Raw genomic sequence first — 23,313 nt, forward strand, 5'->3', positions numbered from 1 at the left:
CATTGGGGTAGTTGACATATGGTGCATATGATTATGCATTTATCAAGACCTGGTGTCCATAATGTAAAAAAATGTTTTGATCACATACACTTGAAATGCAGCTTTGTTAGTACTATCGTCTTTTTTAGTTACATGTTTTTCTTGTTATTATTATTCTATTAAGTCTTAAGAAGCAGCTAAATTGTGTCTACTGAAGGTTGAATTATTATGTTAAGAATGATTACAGGCTAGATTATTGGCACATTATGGACCACGCTGATGTTTTTCAGTTCCTGAAGGGTTTCCCAGAGTGCCTACAGGCAGACGTCTGCCTTCACCTCAACAAAAACCTCCTGCAGGACTGTAAGGTGTTTCGTGGTGCCACCAAAGGTTGCCTTCGGGCTCTGGCCTTGAGGTTCAAGACCACACATGCGCCCCCAGGAGACACACTGGTCCACAGCGGAGACGTACTCAGTGCGCTGTATTTTGTCAACTGTGGCTCCATTGAGATCCTGAAAGACGATGTAGTCGTCGCCATCTTAGGTCAGTCAAACTCAATTTTTACTATACATTCAGAAAACACCTCAGTCTTGTTAATGATTATGGCTTCAATTGTACTTGTCTAAGATAATTGATTGACATGTGTCAGGGTTTCTAATCAGCCGCATGTGTACTCTCAAGGCAAGAACGACATATTTGGTGAGATGATCCATCTCTACACCAAGCCGGGGAAATCGTGTGTTGATGTGCGAGTGCTGAGCTACTGCGACCTGCACACCATCCAGCGAGAGGAGGTCTTGGAGGTGCTGGAAATGTATCCAGAGTTTGCTGACCATTTTGTCACTAACCTGGAGTTGACCTTCGACCTCCGAGATGAAAATGCCAAGGTAACTTTCAGATTAATTAAGTTTATTCTTACAAAGATATGAACAGTCTGCCATTTTTATGCAACATTTATTTGAACTTGTGTATTGACTGCACTCTGAGACAGGATTCAATTTTGGTAGGGTCTTGCTCTTTACTGATACAGTACACCCAGGTATCCACATACATCGGAATCGTTTATAAAGAGAGTATGTGGTCCAATAAACACCCCCCAATGGTTATATAGTTTTTTTGAGCGAACTCGCAACATTTGGTGTCAGAAGTGGGATGTCCAGTTTTGGACATCGGCACCTTCCCCTGCTGTCATGGGCACGGTTCTCGGGGGGGTTGTGTGCGCCACTGACGACTGGCCATCCCACTTCTGGCACAAAATGTTGCGGGTTCGCACAAAAAAACTATATAACCATGCAACCAATGATGGCTCTGTTGCAGATTTCAATTTGGGGGTGATTGTGCAAAAAATATATACAGTGCAAAAATTGGTGAAAATGAAAAGTAAACACAAAAAAAATAAAAATATTTACAAAATGCTGCTATGAAAAAAATCACCAATTACTGTTTGTACTATTCTCCAACTCTCCACAACCAACCTGCTTACCTACTTCCACCTCGATTGAATGAACAGTCTCCCTTAAATAGTCCAAGCCCCTCCCTCGGGCATACCACAGACAGGGGAAAAGGGTGAAAAAACAAGCGTGTACCCTTAATTTACATATCTAGATAATAATTGACAATATTCCATGCTAAACATGATCCAATATATGTCTACATATCCATTACATATCAAATGAAAATGTATATTTAGCAACTCTATGAATAAATAATAAGTCCACCTTTTTGGTCCACTGGTCATGTGAACTCCGCAAAGCGCGCCAAAGCGCACTTATATGGCGTCATCTAAATATGCAACGTCCTTTTGACTGACTCCACGTGACGCCATGACGACAGCCTATTGCCCGGTGAGTCTCTCTTGTGTGCGTGCTTGGGTCTCGCGTTGTGGTGTACATCTGACTACACGCCATATAAAACGTTATCTTCTCCAAGTCACAACACTGACATTGTCTTTGTGACAGCGCGCTTGCTCCCGCTGTCAGCGTGCAGGTGCCTCCTCGCTCTCCTATTCAGAAAGAGAAAGAGACGTGCTGGTCCTCAAGTGACGGCGTGATAAGAGTGCACCGTCAAAATGGCCAACTGAACAACAAGCGGCATTTTTGCTACCAAGGACGTGTGCGGATGTGCCCGGATGCATTGAATTACTGTCGTTTTGACCTTTTTCTGACAAAATAATCCATAACATTATGTCTATGTACAAAACCCAAAACCAGTTAAGTTGACACGTTGCAGAAATTGCAAATAAAAACAGAATCCAATGATTTGCAAATCTTTTTCAACTTATATTCAATTGAATTGACTGCAAAGACAAGATATTTAATGTTCAAACTGAAAAACGTCATTGTTTTTTGCACATAATCATTAACTTAGAATTTAATGGCAGCAACACATTGCAAAAAAGTTGGCACAGGGGCATTTTACCACTGTGTTACATGGCCTTTCCTTTTAACAACACTCAGTAAATGTTTGGGAACTGAGGAGACCCATTTTTGAAGCTTTTCAGGTGGAATTATTTCCCATTCTTGCTTGATGTACAGCTAAAGTTGTTCAACAGTTCGGGGTCTCTGTTGTCAATGTTTACGCTTCATAATGTACCACACATTTTCAATGGGAGACAGGTCTGGACTACAGGCAGGCCAGTCTAGTACCCGCACTCTTTTAGTACAAAGCCACGCTGTTGTAACACGTGGCTTGGCATTGTCTTGCTGAAATAAGCAGGGACATCCATGAAAAAGACGTTGCTTGGATAGCAACATATGTTGCTCCAAAACCTGTATGTACCTTTCAGCATTAATGGCGCCTTCACAGATGTGTAAGTTACCCATGTCTTGGACACTAATACACCCCCATACCATCACACATGCTGGCTTTTCAACTTTGCGCCTATAACAATCCGGATGGTTCTTTTCCTCTTTGGTCCGGAGGACACGACGTCCACAGTTTCCAAAAATAATTTGAAATGTGGACTCGTCAGACCACAAAACACTTTTCCAGTGTTTTCAGTCCATCTTAGATGAGCTCGGGCCCAGCGAAGCCAGCGGTGTTTCTGGGTGGTGATGATAAATGGCTTTTGCTTTGCATAGTAGAGTTTTAACTGATCGAATGTCATGGGCATTCAATATTGGTTTTCGGCCTTGCCGCTGCTTTAATACCCAATCATGGCACCCACCTGTTCCCAAAAGTTATCTGTGTAAAATTTTGACCAAAAAAACACCATTATATGTTATGTAAACCACTAGGAAGCGTTTTAGATGTAGAAAAAAAGTCAGAATATGACCCCTTTAAATTTAGGAAAGATGAAAAATCAGACGTCTGGGGAGTAGGAAGGTTACTCTCAAGCATGAAGATGTTTGTCTTGGCCACATAGTCTACTCAGGACATTGTAAGCAGGTGCGATGTTATGATGAAGCAGCTACCAGATGTCTTGCCACAACTCAAGCACTGAACAAAGTGAATGCTGCGCGATGTCATTGTCATTGATTAGGCATTGTGGCAATAAGTCATAGTGGAAGACGCTCCTCACATGCAAGTACAGGCGCAGAAACAACTACTGCGAGAGCAAAGACGCTTTTATATGTGGCATCATCATAAAAAAATTTGGGCCACATACATGTATTTTATATATAATACAGTAACAAAAAAGAGAAACCAACAAACAATGTACATTAAAAAAAGTGTTTTTTTGTGTGTGTTAAGACAATGTGAATAATGCACTTCGCTGTGCGGATGTTTTTATGACTTCTTTACATTCTGTATCATAATAATGCACTTGATTTGTGTCATTTGATTAGACGTCGTCCCCACAAGAGACTGATTCCTACATGGATGCCATGATGAGTCAAAGGAGAGCGTCCTGCACTAAGAAGTCGGTCTCTGGTACGTTAGATAAGTGTTTTTCAACCTTTTTTGAGCCAAGGCACATTTTTTTCATTGGAAAAATCCAGGGGCACACAATCCCATCCTCGTCGCCATTGTTGTGTGCCAAACTTGACACTTATTAGTTTACTTATTATTATCCATCCATCTTCTTCCGCATATCCGAGGTCAGGTCGCGGGGGCAGTAGCCTAAGCAGGGAAGCCCAGACTTTCCTCTCCCCAGCCACTTCGTCCAGCTTTTCCCGGGGGATCCCGAGGCGTTCCCAGGCCAGCCGGGAGACATAGTCTTCCCAACGTGTCCTGTGGCCTCCTACCGGTCGGACGTGCCCTAAACACCTCCCGAGGGAGGCGTTCGGGTGGCATCCTGACCAGATGCCCGAACCACCTCATCTGGTTCCTCTCGATGTGGAGGAGCAGCGGCTTTACAGAGCTTCTCACCCTATCTCTAAGGGAGAGCCCTGCCACCCGGCGCAGGAAACTCATTTCGGCCGCTTACACTTATTAGCAATCTAAGCTTAATAATACACCAAAAGAAAGCTTTTTCTGCCTTTTAGTGGTGTCCAACACACAACACATGTCATCATATCCTGTGTCCCCCACCCTTAAGTTCCCCTTACAATGGTTCCGGTATTGTCCTGTGACCCGAGTAACCAATACATGACAGACACCACCAGCAGAAAATGTTTAAAAACGAAACTCAATAGCCCATATTGACAATATAAAGTTGTTCTCATCAAATACCTGACGCAATTGTTCGATATGACTTCAAACCATAACCATCATTAATTCTCTTGTCTCAAAGTAGGCTTACAAAACAATGAGCTACCTGCTGCCACCTACTGGTACGGAAGAGTATTACATGGTTACTCTGCTTATCTCCAGACAGCACAGACACTCTACAACGGCACATTGTTTGCGGATTATAGTTATTGGTTTGCAAAAAATATTTTTCCGACCAATTAGGTGAAATTGCATACTTTCCCACGGCACACCAAACAATATCTCATGGTACACTAGTGTGCCGCGGCACAGTGGTTGAATCACCAACAAAGATAAAATAATATCAAACATTAGGGATGTCCGATAATGGCTTTTTGCCGATATCCGATATTCCGATATTATCCAACTCTTTAATTACCGATATCAACCGATACCGATATCAACCGATACTGATGTATACAGTCGTATAATTAACACATTATTATGCCTAATAAACAATATAAAAACAGTTACATAGAAACTAGTAATTAATGAAAATTAGTAAAATTAACTGTTAAAGGTTAGTACTATTAGTGGACCAGCAGCACGCAAATCATGTGTGCTTACGGACTGTATCCCTTGCAGACTGTATTGATATATATTGATATATAATGTAGGAATCAGAATATTAATAACAGAAAGAAGCAACCTTTTGTGTGAATGAGTGTAAATGGGGGAGGGAGGTTTTTTGGGTTGGTGCACTAATTGTAAGTGTATCTTGTGTTTTTTATGTTGATTTAATAAAAAAAAATAAATAAATAAAAACGATACCGATAATAAAAAAAAACCCATACCGATAATTTCCGATATTACATTTTAAAGCATTTATCGTCCGATAATATCGGCAGGCCGATATTATCGGACATCTCTATCAAACATCAAAGTTTGAGTCAAATGTCAAGTATTAACTAATATAATATCAAATATATGATAATACCAGTAATACATAATTAATAATATGTAATATTAAAATATTATATACAAACGTGCTAGTAACAGTGCTTAGTTTTTTTTGTATTGTTTTCGGCGAAAACTTTCGCCAGAATGTTGCTATGGTTTTGTAATAATCTTGATTATCATACAACCAAGCATTGCACGTAACGAACTATCGCTTAAGCCTGTGTATCATATGCGAGTAGTGTCCAGACAAAGAATTCCACGCATTGGTGACTCATCAGGATGACTTCAAAATAAGCCAAAGAAAGTTGCGAGTGCCAACACTTTCATAAAGACGGAGAGAAACACTATTGATTTCAAGAAAGAACATGTGGCGACGTGCGAAGGTGGCGTCCACGTGGCTCTTCCCTTCTTCCTCTCTCGCCGCTCATCGTCGTCGTTGCCAACATGTTTTCAATAAAGACAAAAGTGATTAAATCTTAATTTATATATTTCGTTTCTCATATGTATTTCACATTGTTTTCTGCATGTGAAACTATAATTATTCTCTGTAACGGATTGATTGGATTTACAGTCGTCACTCGCCACATCGCGCTTCAAATATCGCAGCCTCAATATTGCATATTTTTCCTGTATTTTTAAACATATTGTACAATATTTTTGCCCAGAAGTAAGTATTTTCAAGCATTACAATGGCTAAATCAACTGAAAATATCAATACTAAAGTAGTATTGGCCACGAGATGAGACAAAACCAATCAGAGTAGGGTGTTGTGGCCACTTATTGGCTCAGCCTAGGCAGCATTACTACAAAACCCAAAACCAGTGAAGTTGGCACGTTGTGTAAATTGTAAATAAAAACAGAATGCAATGGTTTGCAAATCCTTTTCAACTTATATTCAAATGAATAGACTGCAAAGACAAGATATTTATTGTTCGAACTGAGAAACTAGATTTTTTTTTGCAAATAATCATTAACTTATTGCAAAAAAGTTGGCACAGGGGCATTTTTACCACTGTTACATGGCCTTTCCTTTTAACAACACTCAGTAAATGTTTGGGAACTGAGGAGACCAATTTTTGAAGCTTTTCAGGTGGAATTATTTCCCATTCTTGCTTGATGTACAGCTTAAGTTGTTCAACAGTCCGGGGTCTCCGTTGTGGTATTTTAGGCTTCATATTGCGCCACACATTTTCGATGGGAGACAGGTCTGGACTACAGGCAGGCCAGTCTAGTACCCGCACTCTTTTACTATGAAGCCACGCTGTTGTAACACCTGGCTTGGCATTTTGTTGCTGAAATAAGCAGGGGCGTCCATCATAACGTTGCTTGGAGGGCAGCATATGTTGCTTCAAAACCTGTATATACCTTTCAACATTAATGGTGCCTTCACAGATGTGTAAGTTACCCATGCCTTGGGCACTAATACACCCCCATACCATCACAGATGCTGGCTTTTGAACTTTGCCCCTAGAACAATCCGGATGGTTCTTTTCTTTTTTGGTCCGGAGGACACGACATCCACAGTTTCCAAAACCAATTTAAAATGTGGACTTCTCAGACCACAGAACACTTTTCCACTTTGCATCAGTCCATTTTAGATGATCTCGGGCCCAGTGAAGCCGGCGGCGTTTCTGGGTGTTGTTGATAAATGTATTTCGCTTTGCATAGTGGAGTTTTAACTTGCACTTACGGATGTAGCGACCAACTGTAGTTACTGACAGTGGTTTTCTGAAGTGTTCCTGAGCCCATGTGGTGATATCGTTTACACACTGATGTCGCTTTTTGATGCAGTACCGCCTGAGAGATCGAAGGTCCGTAATATCATCGCTTACGTGCAGTGATTTCTCCAGATTCTCTGAACCTTTTGATAATATTACGGACCGCAGATGATGAAATCCCTAAATTCCTTGCAATAGCTCGTTGAGAAATGTTGTTCTTAAACTGTTCGACAATTTGCTCACGCAATTGTTGACAAAGTGGTGACCCTCGCCCCATCCTTGTTTGTGAATGACTGAGCATTTAATGGAAGCTGCTTTTATACCCAATCATGGCACCCACCTGTTCACAATTAGCCTGCTCACCTGTGGCATGTTCCAAATAAGTGTTTGATGAGCATTCCTCAACTTTCTCAGTCGTTTTTTTGCCACTTGTGCCAGCTTTTTTGAAACATGTTGCAGGCATCAAATTCCAAATGAGCTAATATTTTCAAAAAATAACGTTTCCAGTTCGAACGTTAAGTATCTTGTGTTTGCAGTCTATTCAATTGAATATAGGTTGAAAAGGATTTGCAAATCATTGTATTCTGTTTTTATTTACGATTTACACAACGTGCCAATTTCACTGGCTTTGGGGTTTGTATATTGGATTAAATGATTGCAGAGGTCGTTAAAAGGTGTTAGTTTGTGACTACAGGGCTCTCATAATGTTGAACATTTTATTTAGAAAGGAGTAAAGAGGATTTTTTTTATGGTCTAGCAATGTAAATACTGGATTTATATTTAATGACTCATACTTTGCAAAAATGTATTTATCACAGTCATATCCAAAAACAATTACAGTGATAAACGAGGGAGTACTGTACATAATTTGTAATAGGAAAAATTGCCTGGGTTGTCATGGTTCAGTTTTTATCAGACCTTTTGAAACCAATTACAATGGAAAACTGAGGTACCACAATGTATGTACATGTGTAATTCATTCAGACCTGTAGTGGTTTTTGTTCTATTCTGCAACAACCGTACTTATAGTTTTAGAGGAAATAGAGACTGCTATTTAAGGTATAGATCACAGGTGTCAGCCTACAATAGATAATCAGGCTGACACCTGGGATGAGTGTTATTGCAAATCTATTCTGCATATTTTAAGGAATATCTTAACCAAGAGCTGAGGCCAAATCATGACGCTTGTCTGTCTTTATATTAAAAAACATATAACATTATACCATATAACAATACCTTTGCATCTTAGCATTCCGTGGTTTGATCTGCTAGGTTGGCAGCACGAGGAGCCTACAGCCACGTGCTGTAACGCCAACCAACGGGAAGTCATGTACTCCTCCACCCCCACAGCCAAGCAGGACAAAGAGGAGAACCAGACGCTGGTCAGCGGTGAGGAGGAAAACGATCAGAACCCATTGTGTTCCGGTGCGCTGGGCTACCCAGTGGTTCGGGACCACTGGTCGGGCTTTGGGTTTGGCAACACCCAGAACCACTCAAAAGGTAAGGATGATGGAGGATTAATCAGATGATTACAGATTATTATTTTTCGGACTATAAAGTGCACTTAAAATCCTTTCATTTTCTCAAAAATCGTCACTGCGCCCTATAACCCGGTGCGCCTGCTATATGTATTCATTCTGGTTCTTACCAAGCTCGAAGCAATTTTATTTGGTACAAGGTGTAATGGGCAGCACGGTGGAAGAGGGATTAGTGCGTCTGCCTCACAATACGAAGGTCCTGAGTAGTCGTGAGTTCAATCCCGGCCTCGGGATCTTTCTGTGTGGAGTTTGCATGTTCTCCCCGTGACTGCGTGGGTTCCCTCCGGGTACTGCGGCTTCCTCCCACCTCCAAAGACATGCACCTGGGGATAGGTTGATTGGCAACACTAAATTGACCCTAGTGTGTGAATGTGAGTGTGAATGTTGTCTGACTATCTGTGTTGGCCCTGCGATGAGGTGGCGACTTGTCCAGGGTGTACCCCGCCTTCCGCCCGATTGTAGCTGAGATAGGCTCCAGCGCCCCCCGCGACCCCAAAGGGAATAAGCAGTAGGAAATGGATGGATGGATGACAAGGTGTAATGACAAGTGTGACCAGTAGATGGCAGTCACGCATAAGAGATAGTATAGACTGCAGGTTGACGCCCCCTGTTCAATAAATGATGGCAGGCTAGAAGTACAGGTTAGCAAGCAAGCCCAACACTTTGATGTTTCATTGAGAATATAGAACATTACACACGGCGCTCAAAAATCTGTCAAAATGTTTAAGTACGACTTTGCTAAGCTACGAAGCCGCACCGCTTAGCATTACGGCTACTGTAGGCAGACGTACCGTGTTTCAAGACACTGATATTATCAGTGACGTGCGCCTCACCTGCCATCACGGAAAGAAAAAAAATGTAAAAAGAAAAAAAATTAATTAAACTGTTATATGTATCCAGTGATTATACCATAAAGTTATTTTCCGTTTAATTTCACCAGTTTTAGATTATTTTTATTCAAAATCGCTGAATTTTCACATTTGCCGTTTAAATACTGAGAAGAGACGGTGCGGTGATCAGCAGCCAGTTGAGGCACGTCACTCAGTTGTGCCTCACCATGGATTGCGGACTCGGCTAACTGCTGGCCTGCTGTGCAGTGAGACCGTATTGCTATATGAATTATATTATACATTTCCATAGTTTAGTTAGCTGAGGTATATAATGTACAGTGTATTTTGTCAACAACTGTATGTGTGTAACATATTTCTTGTGCTGAGCAATCATAAAACTGCTGCGAAGATGCACTGTGTGAGGCTCGCGTAATCCCGCCTCCTGGTGCCGGTTATTGCACCTCCGCCGCAGACTGCACCCCCCAACGGGAGCGCCACACCAACCAAAGCCCACACCCAAACCCTCCACGTGCAAGACCGAATCCACCCAAAAATAGTCACTTAACAAGAAGCCAAAAAGTGCAAAAACAACATTGCTCGCGCCGGAGGAGCCGTGAACGACTGCAGGGACACAACATTAGGTACACCTGCAGACTGCAGCACGGATTTCATATTTCATTCATTCACAACTCCTCCAGCACGAACACCACTGTTCCCGCACTTATAAGTAAAGGTAAGACCATAATAAAGTTGTTTTATTAAATGTGCTTTTTTGTGTGCTACAGTTTGTATGTGTAAAGTTAAAGTTGAGTTAAAGTATCAATGATTGTCACACACACACTAGGTGTGGTGAAATTTGTCCTCTGCATTTGACCCATCCCTTGCTCACCCCCTGGGATGTGAGGGGAGCAGTGGGCAGCAGCGGCGCCGCGCCCGGGAATAATTGTTGGTGATTTAACCCCCAATTCCAACCCTTGATGCTGAGTGCCAAGCAGGGAAGAATGCTGGTATGAGCTTTTAAACATAACCCTTTAACTGCTGCCAATCAAATGGTGAATAAGATACTCTTTAGGGTTCATATGTTTGTAAATCTGACTGTGATGAAGTCAGTGCCTCACCAGTCATGAACCTCACCGCACGTCACTGGATATTATTATGGTGTGTGCAAGGACCTCAAAATGGCACCAATTAGGAGACATATAATCTTGCAATGTTATGCAAAAAACAACTTTTCTTACATATTGGTACCTGCTGATGTTTATCTGAGATCTGCATAGGAAAATATGCGCTCGTCTGCCATTGTTGTCCGTCACGTAGTTAATAAGCGCTTTATTTAGGGATGTCCGATAATGGCTTTTTGCCGATATCCGATATTCCGATATTGTCCAACTCTTTAATTACCGATACCGATATCAGCCGGTATATACAGTCGTGGAATTAACACATTATTATGCCTAATTTGGACAACCAGGTATGGTGAAGATAAGGTACTTTTTAAAAAAATTAATAAAATAAAATAAGAGAAATTAAAAACATTTTCTTGAATAAAAAAGAAAGTAAAACAATATACAAACAGTTACATTGAAACTAGTAATTAATGAACATTAGTAAAATTAACTGTTAAAGGTTAGTGCTATTAGTGGACCAGCAGCACGCACAATCATGTGTGCTTACGGACTGTATCCCTTGCAGACTATTGATATATATTGATATATAATGTAGGAACCAGAATATTAACAACAGAAAGAAACAACCCTTTTGTGTGAATGGGGGAGGAATGTTTTTTTTGGGTTGGTGCACTAATTGTGAGTGTATCTTGTGTTTTTTATGTTGATTTAATAAAAAAAAATTAAAAAAGCCGATACTGATAATATAAAAACCGATACCGATAATTTCCGATATTACATTTTAACGCATTTATCGGCCGATAATATCGGCAGGCCGATATTATCGGACATCTCCAGTTTTATTTTTCTCTATCTTGTTGTGGGGCATTCATCCTCCGCTGTTCCCATTTCTAATATAAAATAGTGTATAGTTCCAACTTACAACTGTCAGTAGATCCGATATGGACCGGTCTAGCAAAGACGAGGGGGAGAAGACGCTGTTTAAGTGGAGCCATGCACTGTAAATAAAACCAACCACAAATTTGCGCATCCTGAAGCAAGTGTCAGAAAGAGGATGGAAAATGATCTGTAAAACATAATCTGCAAAAATTTGACCAAAGAACCACCACAACATGTTATGGAGACCACAAGGAAGTGTTTTAATGTAGAAAAAAATCATAGTACAACCCCTTTAGTGCGCCTTATAATCCGGTGGTCTTTTGTATAAAGATAGGCCTGAAAATACTCGCTCATCGACAGTGCACCTTATAAATCTGTGGTCCGAAAAATACGGTACAAACAATAATGACCACTGACATAATGCTGAGTGTTGGTAGTAACAAAGTTAGAGTAGTATTAACAGCGTTATTATTTTTTCACTGTAATTAATTACTGTTCCCATGCCGTTGGCGATACTCAGAATGTGAAGTGGCTCGTTACTACAGTTCGGTTTAATGAAGCACAAGATGTCAGGTTTTGGCCACACATCAGCTGCATGCAGAGAGAAGGGATAGGTGGGCAGATCAAGCCCTGCCCATGCTGTCTTGCTGCATGTTCTGACTGAAACACAACAATAACATGATAATTGTGATGAGCCGTAGCCAGGGAATTTCAAAGGTAGCGTTCTCAAACTGTTAATACCAGCACTACATTTCGCTCATTTTATGTAACATGCACTCGATGTCCATGAAGAAAGTGTTCAGCCTAAAGCTACTCAATTCTTATGCAGCACCTCACATCAACACATGCCAACATGACACTTGCTGCTGCTGCTAACCCAAGCCCAAATGCTGCCAATGTTTTTTTTTTTAAATCAGATTCAGTACATTTTGGAATTTGGATTAATCATGATTAATCACATGTAATTACACACTTGCATGATTAAAATTAGCAAAGAAAAGACCCCCATATTTGTACACAAAAGCAATGTTTACGTCAGATTGTCGTCCAAGAAAATTTTTAAACATTTTACTTGAATGTATGTCATTAATTTGCACAAAATGTGTTAACGGTTTTATCTTAAGTTATTTCAGGCTGTATTTTAGTATACAGGTGCAGAGAACTGCACTATTTTAAAAGCCAAATGTTCCTTTGTGGCATTTTACCTACCGTATTGGGTTTTGTACTGTCAATATTTAATATTGTTACTTTACGGAATATACATTTTTTCTACATTTTTATTTCTATGCATATCGTATTGCACACTGTATTCTATTGAGATCAGACACATGCCAAATGTTCTAAAATACTGAATATACTGTTTTTATTCTTCTAATCAGTTAAAAAAAACATATTTGGCGTTAAAGATGTTATCGAACATATACAATGATGAAATGATACATAACGTCACAGTTACTTTGCTGAGTAACTAATTACTCTTACAGTGAGGTAACTGAGTTACTAACTCAATTACGTTTGGGAGAAATAATTTGTAGCTATTTACATTTTAATGTAAGATGACCAACACTGATAATGTTTTACTTTTCTCCTGTTTACAAAATTTAGTATTTTAGGAAAATACCAGATTTACTGTTAAGGGCTCATGATGCATGAGAGAGACTACCGTATTCTTCGGACTATAAGTCGCTCCGGAGTATACGTCGCACCGGCCGAAAATGCACAATAAAGAAGGAAAAAAACATATATATGTTGCACTGCTAAGTCGCGTTTTTGGGGGAAATGTATTTGATAAAATCCAACACCAAGAATAGACATTTGAAAGGCAATTTAAAATAAATAAAGAATAGTGAACTACAGGCTGAATAAGTGTACGCCATATGACGTATAAATAACCAACTGAGAACGTACCTGGTATGTTAACGCAACACATCATGGCAAGAGTCATTCAAATAACTATAACATATAGAACATGCTATACGTTTACCAAACAATCTGTCACTCCCGATCGCTAAATCCGATGAAATCTTCCTCCCCGGTGTCGCCTCTGGTATGTCCTTTCTTTCTACTGCTCGATCGCCGTTCTCTGCTGCATATTTCACTACGTCCAACTTTAAAACAAATGTGCATATCAGTGGTGGGGGTTAAACTATGGAATTCTCTTTACAATGAGATACAAGATTGTAAAAATATATTCCAATTGAAAAAAAATATATAAAGACAATAAGATCATATGGACAGCCATAAGTGGTTACATTTTGCTTTATATTTATTATTTTACTTATTTTTTGCCTGGTTTTGTATTTGTTTTGTATCATCCCGTGAGGTGTATATTACTTCTTTTGTTTTTTTTGTTCGGTTTGTACTTCATGAAGTTTTGCACTTGTGTTTTTTTTGTTTGTTTTCGTTATATTTGGATGTAATTGTTGGTTTATATGATATTATTAAGTAAGACTACATATTATGTTGAAGGGGGCAGGAAAATATATGATTTTTCTTCATCCTGCTTCTTCTCAGGCATTGGTGTGTAAATGTAAAATGTAATAATTGTGGCATAATTGTCTATCGATCAAAGATGCACATCAATGAAGGAGATAAATAAAAATGAAATTAAATTAAATCAAATCATCTGCAGTATATGATTTCCTTTTCGGTGCCATTTTAGTTCAGCCCTTCTCAGTTTTTATAAGTTACCGCCAATGTTGATGTGATCCATTTTAATATCTACGGCAGTAGCATATAGCATATAGCAGTTAGCATCCCATGACCCACAATGCCCTTCTGCCATGACCCTCCCACGCCGAATTCTTATTGGTTGACGTGTGAGTGACGATTGCTGACGTGTGCGTGACGATTGCTGCCATTTGCTTCGTCTCTTACGCGAATGAGATAAATAATATTATTTGATATTTTACGGTAATGTGTTAATAATTTCACACATAAGTCGCTCCGGAGTATAAGTCGCACCCACGGCCAAACTATGGAAAAAACTGCGACTTATAATCCGAAAAATACGGTATAACAGAAGAAACACAACAGGAAACTTAACAGGCAGATAAGGGAGGTCAAATTAATGCACATTTTTCCAACAGAGCTGCCTGCAGACGAGGGGACGTATTCAGCTTACAGTGTCGAGGGGGAAGTACCGTCACCCTGTCAAGCCATGCCAGCGAGGAAGGGCAGCGGCGACACAGACCTCAACTATATAGAGGTGGAGCAAAGGCTGGACCTGCTGCAGCACCACCTCAACAGGTATTCATGGAAGCTAAGGGTCTACTGGTACTTTTTTGTTGGTCTGTCTGTGTGGGAAAACACAACCATCAAGCAGAGATGATGAATATAAATGGTGGAAATGACCGAAATACAGTATGCACCTTTTTTGTTGTAAAATTCAAGTCTGATAACATACACATTTTAGGCAACGCTATTTCATTCTTGAACAAAATTACTCAACTGAAGCTAACTCATTTGAATAACAACTGAAAGTAAGATGAGTGAGTTTTTAGCATAAAAATGAGCAAACAAATGAAATATATTTTTGCTAATAATAGCATGTTGACATTGAGCACAGTGATTGTACAAAAAATATTTGTAAAATAAATATAATCCCCAAAAATTATTTATATCAAGATTATTATTCGATTTCAATCCCCAGTCATACTGTAGTTAAAACACCATCAACGACAGGAGTAAACTTACTTGTTCTCACGGACTGCAGAAGATGTGGTTGATGCAACTTCCTGTGGATCATTTGACTTGTGGCTAATGTTTTAGGGTAACATGACTGAATGAAAACACAAGGACACCACTAAATTGTACATTTTAAACAAATTGTTAATGTTTTTTCAGGAAAATAAACTGAAAATATAGTTGACACAAATATATAACATTATGAAGGATTTAAATGATTAAATTTCATTTGTGAAGTCTACTTTTAGGATTTCAGTTTTTTGTGTTCAAGGTAGACTGAAGTGTATTGATTAATTATGTCATCAGAAAATGGATGGATGAATGTGCAGGACACTTAATTTATACATTTTGTTTCCCGAGTACGTGGCACCAATAATACTTATTAGGGTTTCCAATTAAAAATAATAAAAATAAAAACGATAACAATGTTGGTTAATTGCGTAGATTTAAAAAATATTTTGTTTACCTAAGATATATTTTTCCTATTACTCTAAATTCCATAGGGATCAGTGCAGGACAAATATTATCTTTTCTCGTAACTGTCTTCTCGTATTGTTTGTTAAAATTCTCATTAGCTTTGGACCAACAATTACAGAGAAATTATAAATTTTGTGTGAATTATGTCAACTGTGGTGTCTGCCTCCAATATATTGTTTGTAAACATTGCCCTATATATGTCTGTGCTTTTACTTTTGCTTTTTCAAATAGTTTTTATAGGTATTGCTGTGGAGGGTCATGACTTCATGAGCTCAAACTTATAGCACAGAGGATGTGAGAATCCCCTGAGCTTTCCTCATCATCCTGTTAGTGTATATGTCCCAGAGACCTCTGGGGTTGTCCCACAATTTTATCAGCCATTGTAACTATTCTGTGTAGTTTGTACAAACCCTGTTTCCATATGAGTTGGTAAATTGTGTTGGATGTAAATATAAACGGAATACAATGATTTGCAAATGATCAAACTCATAAACTTTATTTTTTTTTTTTGCAAATAATAATTAACTTAGAATTTCATGGCTGCAACATGTGCCAAAGTAGTTGGGAAAGGGCATGTTCACCACTGTGTTACATCACCTTTTCTTTTAACAACACTCAATAAACAATTGGGAACTGAGGAAACTAATTGTTGAAGCTTGGAAAATGGAATTCTTTCCCATTCTTGTTTTAGGAAGAGCTTCAGTCGTGCAACAGTCCGGGGTCTCCGCTGTCGTATTTTACGCTTCATAATGCGCCACATATTTTCGATGGGAGACAGGTCTGGACTGCAGGCGGGCCAGGAAAGTACCCGCACTCTTTTTTTACGAAGCCACGCTGTTGTAACACGTGCTGAATGTGGCTTGGCATTGTCTTGCTGAAATAAGCAGGGGCGTCCATGAAAAAGACGGCGCTTAGATGGCAGCATATGTTGTTCCAAAACCTGTATGTACCTTTCAGCATTAATGGTGCCTTCACAGATGTGTAAGTTACCCATGCCTTGGGCACTAATGCACCCCATACCATCACAGATGCTGGCTTTTGAACTTTGTGTCGATAACAGTCTGGATGGTTCGCTTCCCCTTTGGTCCGGATGACACGATGTCGAATATTTCCAAAAACAATTTGAAATGTGGACTCGTCAGACCACAGAACACTTTTCCACTTTGCATCAGTCCATCTTAGATGATCTCGGGCCCAGAGAAGCCGGCGGCGTTTCTGGATGTTGTTGATAAATGGCTTTCGCTTTGCATAGTAGAGCTTTAACTTGCACTTACAGATGTAGCGACAAACTGTATTTAGTGACAGTGGTTTTCTGAAGTTTTCCTGAGCCCATGTGGTGATATCCTTTAGAGATTGATGTCGGTTTTTGATACTGTGCCGTCTGAGGGATCGAAGGTCACGGTCATTCAATGTTGGTTTCCGGCCATGCCGCTTACGTGGAGTGATTTCTCCAGATTCTCTGCACCTTTTGATGATATTATGGACCGTAGATGTTGAAATCCCTACATTTCTTGCAATTTCACTTTGAGAAATGTTGTTCTTAAACTGTTTAACTATTTGCTCACGCAGTTGTGGACAAAGGGGTGTACCTCGCTCCATCCTTTCTTGTGAAAGACTGAGCATTTTTTATGAAACTGTTTTTAAACCCAATCATGGCACCCACCTTTTCCCAATTAGCCTGTACACCTGTGGGATGTTCCAAATAAGTGTTTGATGAGCATTCCTCAACTTTATCAGTATTTATTTCCACCTTTCCCAACTTCTTTGTCACGTGTTGCTGACATCAAATTCTAAAGTTAATGATTATTTGCAAAAAAAAAATTTTGTATCAGTTTGAACATCAAATATGTTGTCTTTGTAGCATATTCAACTGAATATGGGTTGAAAAGGATTTGCAAATCATTGTATTCCGTTTATATTTACATCTAACACAATTTCCCAACTCATATGGAAACAGGGTTTGTATATGCACCTACAAGTCAAGTGACCAAACCAAGCACAGCGATAAAATGTTAAAACACTCTTAATGTGTGCACAATGAACAAGCTCTAAAATGTTCGGACTGACATCAAGGCGGCTTAATCTTCTTAAAAGACTAAGTCGCTGTGAACATTTCTTAAATATAAAACCAGTGTTTCCAGAAAAACAAAGATGACTATCAAGGACTGCACCAAGATATGTTAATGTTTTCACAGTTTCAACAAGCTAGCCATCAAGTAAAACTGCTTCTGTTGTCACTTCTTGATTTTTGTGAACAACAAGTTATTTTGTTTTGGACAGGTTAATTTTTAGCTGGCTCTCCATGCTTCAGGGGCCTTAGTGTTGGCAAGATAGGAGGCCTCACCAGAAGGATCGGATTTCTTTAACAGGCTATGTCGTCCGCATATTCAATGAGTTTAAAACTGTTATCTTTAGGTGCAAATGTATTTGTAAGAAGAGAGAAGAGCAAAGGGGAGAGGACACTACCCTGTGTGCAGCCAGTGTTGACGAAGAGCTCTCCTGTCAGAATGTTGTTCACACAAACCCTTTAAGGGCAACAAGGAAGAAAGTCTCTGATCCAGAGCATCAGGCACTTTTAAATATTTAACTCTGCCAATCTCTTAAGAAGAATGTGTAATTTCATGGAGTTAACAGCTTCACTAAAATCAACAAATAAAGTATACAGTATATGCTGTAGCGACTGACAGCTGCTTTGTGATAGCATCTTGCAACGTCAGCACAGCATTATCAGTACCTCTCTCCTTCCTGTAGGCAAACTGCAGAGGGTCTAGTTCACTGGCCATGTTGTTGGTTAAAATATCAACTAAAACTTTCTCCATGGTTTTACACAAGTTGGGGGTTATGGCAATAGGCCTAAAATCTTCTGGCTTGATTGCCCTTGGCTTTTTTGGTATGGGCCTTATGATGGAACTTTTACAAGATTTGGGCACACCTGGGGCAGCACGGTGGTCCAGGGGTTAGTGCATGTGCCTCACAAAACGTAGGTCCTTGGTTCGATCCTGGGCTCGGGATCTTTCTGTTTGCATGTTCTCCCCATTACTGCATGGGTTCCCTCTGGGTACACCAGCTTCCTCCCACCTCCAAAGACATACACCTGGGGGTAGGCTGATTGGCAACACTAAATTGGCCCTAGTGTGTGAATGTGAGTGTGAATGTTGTCTGTCTATCTGTATTGGCCATGCGATGAGGTGGCGACTTGTCCAGGGTGTACCCCGCCTACCGCCCGAAAGCAGCTGAGATAGGCTCCAGCCCCCCCCCCACGACCCCGAAAATGACAAGCGGGAGAAAATGGATGGATGGATGGATGGGCACACCTGTGACAAGAAGGAAATTAAGCAGCTTTGAAAAGAGTCCTTTCACCTGAAGAGCACAGTCCTTACGTAGACTGGTTTTCAGGCCTTGTTTGGCTTCAGTTTAAAAATATCTTTAGCCACAGCATCCTCAGGGATGGCTGTGGGTGCTCCTGCAGGGAGATTTTTACACATACAACAGTATCATTACATTGTAGTTTATCATCCACTTTCAACATTTTGCATAGATTATGTTTTACAGATCATCTTCAAGTTGCTTTCTGACAGTCGCTTCCGGATGCGTCGTTTTGTGAAAAGATGGAGCTAACTGTTTTAATGACATTCAGACTTTACTTAAATCAATAACGGAGCAGCATCTCCTCATCTGGAAACAACAACGCCGGAAATGTGTCCCGTGAAAAAACGTTCGACCAGAATTCTCTAATAACTGAAGTTCCTTGAGTGAATTATGTAAACTCACTACACAGGTATGTTTTAGTGCTTTCATGGCAAGTTTACTGACAGATATAAGTAAGAACTTTACACTACTTTAAATTAGAAATGGCAACAGTGGAGGATGAATGTCCCATAACAAGAGATAGAGAAAAAGAAAAAGCTTATCGACTACGGCAGTGGTTCTCAAATGGGGGTACGCGTACCCCTGGGGGTACTTGAAGGTATGCCGAGGGGTACGTGAGATTTTTTTAAAAATATTCTAAAAATAGCAACAATTCAAAAATCCTTTATAAATATATTTATTGAATAATACTTCAACAAAATATGAATGTAAGTTCATAAACTGAACATCAAATCAAGTAGGCTATTCCATTCATTACAATGCAACAATGTAATATTCAGTGTTGACAGCTAGATGTTCCATAAATATTGATGTTAAAGATTTCTTTTTTTGTGAAGAAATGTTTAGAATTAAGTTCATGAATCCAGATGGATCTCTATTACAATCCCCAAAGAGGGCACTTTAAGTTGATGATTACTTCTATGTGTAGAAATCTTTATTTATAATTGAATCACTTGTTTATTTTTCAACAAGTTTTTAGTTATTTTTATATCTTTTTTTCCAAATAGTTCAAGAAAGACCACAACAAATGAGCAATATTTTGCACTGTTATACAATTTAATAAATCAGAAACTGATGACATAGTGCTGTATTTTACTTCTTTATCTCTTTATTTCAACCAACAATGCTTTGCTCTGATTAGGGGGTACTTGAATTTAAAAAATGTTCACAGGGGGTACATCACTGAAAAAAGGTTGAGAATCACTGGACTACGATGTCGGCACGGACTACAAAGCCGGACGCGCGCAATTTTTCAGGATTTATGCAGATCCCAAATACAGATCAGCAGGTACCAGAAAGTAAGAATAGTTGCTTTTGCATAAAATTGCGAAACAAATTGCCAGATATGTCTTACCTTATACACACACCATAATAATACTCGTATGTTGAAGCACATCAAGCGGTGCGGCTTAATAGCTTACCAAAGTCGTACTAAAACATTTTGATAGATTTTTGAGCGCCGTGTGTAATGTTTTATATTTTCAATGGAACATATAAAATGTTGGTGTTGTTTAGTGGCCTTGTAAGAGTGTCCGCCCTGACATCGGTAGGTCGTGAGTTCAAACCCCAGCCGAGTCATACCAAAGACTATAAAAATGGGACCCATTGCCTCCCTGCTTGGCACATATCAATGATTCCCAAGCGCGGCCACCGCTGCTGCTCACTGCTCCCCTCACCTCCCAGGGGTTGGAACAAGGGGATGGGTCAAATGCAGAGAGTGTTTTTTAACCACTATCAGTGGTACTTTAACTTTACTTGAGTCATATTGCCATCATAGTGCAGCCTACACTTATCTCTTATGTTTGACTGCCATCTACTGGTCACACTTATCATTACAACATGTACCAAATAAAATAGCTTCGAGGTGGGTAAGCTCAACCAAAATTAGTCCGTACATTAGGCGCACCGGGTTAAAGGGCGCACTGTCGAGTTTTGAGGAAAAACAAATGTAAGTGCGCCTTATATTTCGGAAAATACGTTATATCTGATCTACTTATTCTGCACACCCCGGTCAGAGTTCTAAGGTCATCTGACCAGTGTTTTTTAGAATGCCCAAGGTGGAGACTGCAGACTAGAGGAGACAAAGCTTTTGCAGTTGCAGGCCTTAAACTTTGGAACACTCTGAATCTCAGAGCGACAACATATCTCCATACTTTCAAATCTTCTTTAAAAACTCACTTATTTCAGCTGGCGTTGAACACAAGCTGAGCTGAACATATGTAAGGACATTTTTATCGTTTTCTTTATATCCAATAACTGTTTTATATATAGTCTGTATTTATTGTGACTTTTATTTTTAATATTTTACCTTGTGTTTTTTTTTTACACATTTTTATTAGTTTTAACTGTGTTTTATATACAGATTTTTTTGTGCTTATTGTTATTTTGATTGATTTTCTTCATATTTTAAGATTTTATGAGATAGGCTCCAGCACCCCCTGCGACCCCAAAAAAGGGACAAGCGGTAGAAAATGGATGGATGGATTTAAATCTGTACAGCACTTTGGGGCAGTAGTCTGTTTTAGAAATGTGCTATATAAATACATTAGAGATGTCCGATAATGGCTTTTTTGCCGATATCCGATATTCCGATATTGTCCAACTATTAATTACCGATTCCGATATCAACCGATACCGATATATACAGTCGTGGAATTAACACATTATTATGCCTAATTTTGTTGTGATGTCCCGCTGGATGCATTAAACAATGTAACAAGATTTTCCAAAATAAATCAACTCAAGTTATGGAAAAAAATGCCAACATGGCACTGCCATATTTATTATTAAAGTCACAAAGTGCATTATTTTTTTCTAACATGCCTCAAAACAGCAGCTTGCCACGTGGGGGTCGCATATTTATGCGGGATCGATGCAACACGGACACTCCGGACGAAAGCGTGCAGGTAGGATTTGGTTTATTTAACATAAATAGTAAATGGATACAAACAGACAAAAACAAAACAAAAGGAAAGCGTGCCGTTCGCACGAGAAGCTAAAACAAAAACTTACTTAGCACAGGAATCAGGAATCAAGAACAGGAATAAACAAATGTGACTGTTGCATACAGCAAACAAGGAAGCCAGCACGAGTGAACAGAAAAGCAGGCTTAAATAGTGTCTCTTGATTAGGCACAGGTGTGCTTCCCGAATAACAGAGGCAGGTGAAAATAATACGTAACCATGGTAACAAACTCAAACAAGGAAGTGCACAACCAGGAACTGAGGGAGTCCAAAACTAACAGAACATAACTAAACTAAACATGATCCGGACCACGGATCATGACACAGCTTGGAATTATCCCTGAGATAATCCTAATACCCACTACAACTATGGGAAATACTATACTTTGACTTTCACAAAGTGCATTATTATTATTTTTTTTTTAAACATGCCTCAAAACAACAGCTACAAAAACAATGAAGGGTGGGGTTTGGTGGTACCGGGGGTGTATATTGTAGCGTCCCGGAAGAGTTAGTGCTGCAAGGGGTTCTGGATATTTGTTCTGTTGTGTTTATGTTGTGTTACGGTGCGGATGTTCTCCCGAAATGTGTTTGTCATTCTTGTTTGGTGTGGGTTCACAGTGTGGCGCATATTTGTAACAGTGTTAAGGTTGTTTATACGGCCACCCTCAGTGTGACCTGTATGGCTGTTGACCAAGTATGCCTTACATACACTCGTGTGTGTGAAAAGCTGTAGATATTATGTGATTGGGCCGGCACGCAAAGGCAGGAGCGATGGCACTCTGTACATCTCCCTACGTCCGTGTACACAGCAGCGTTTTAAAAAGTCTTAAATTTTACTTTTTGAAACCGATACCGATAATTTCCGATATTACATTTAAAAGCATTTATCGGCCGATAATATCGGACTGACGATATTATCAGACATCTCTAGAATACATCTACTTTGACCTTGTTCACCTAAGTTTGAAGCAAAGATTGTAATACTTTAAAGTCAACTTTGGTGAGGCATGTTTCTCCGCGGCGTTTCAGTGTTTAAAGCGTCACCTTTATTGGTAGTTTTGAAGCCCAAATACCTCCATATTGCGCTTCTCGCACCCTCTTTATTAACCAGTTAAAATGCAGTTTTTTTGCCATTCTTTCTTTCCAACCTGTTTCTGCTTGTATGCGCAGCTGTGTGTGTGCGCTGACACACTCAACATGCGCCTCGGCTC

General features: G+C 39.6%; 1 protein-coding gene across 5 annotated transcripts in view; it reads left to right on the top strand.

Annotated features, from left to right (window-relative positions):
* Positions 1-23,313, top strand: part of LOC133617939 (voltage-gated inwardly rectifying potassium channel KCNH7-like) — a 129,813-nt gene that overhangs the window by 101,161 nt on the left and 5,339 nt on the right. For 4 of the 5 annotated variants that reach the window (XM_061978336.1, XM_061978350.1, XM_061978361.1 and 1 more), the window contains 5 exons: positions 270-522; positions 661-866; positions 3,768-3,852; positions 8,502-8,729; positions 14,693-14,852. In XM_061978336.1, coding sequence (XP_061834320.1) covers positions 270-522; positions 661-866; positions 3,768-3,852; positions 8,502-8,729; positions 14,693-14,852 — 932 coding nt within the window. The remainder of the gene's footprint in view (positions 1-269; positions 523-660; positions 867-3,767; positions 3,853-8,501; positions 8,730-14,692; positions 14,853-23,313) is intronic. The other variant, XM_061978342.1, reaches the window with a different exon arrangement.

This window comes from Nerophis lumbriciformis, linkage group LG01 (genome assembly GCF_033978685.3).
Source record: "Nerophis lumbriciformis linkage group LG01, RoL_Nlum_v2.1, whole genome shotgun sequence".
Lineage (NCBI taxonomy): Eukaryota > Metazoa > Chordata > Actinopteri > Syngnathiformes > Syngnathidae > Nerophis > Nerophis lumbriciformis.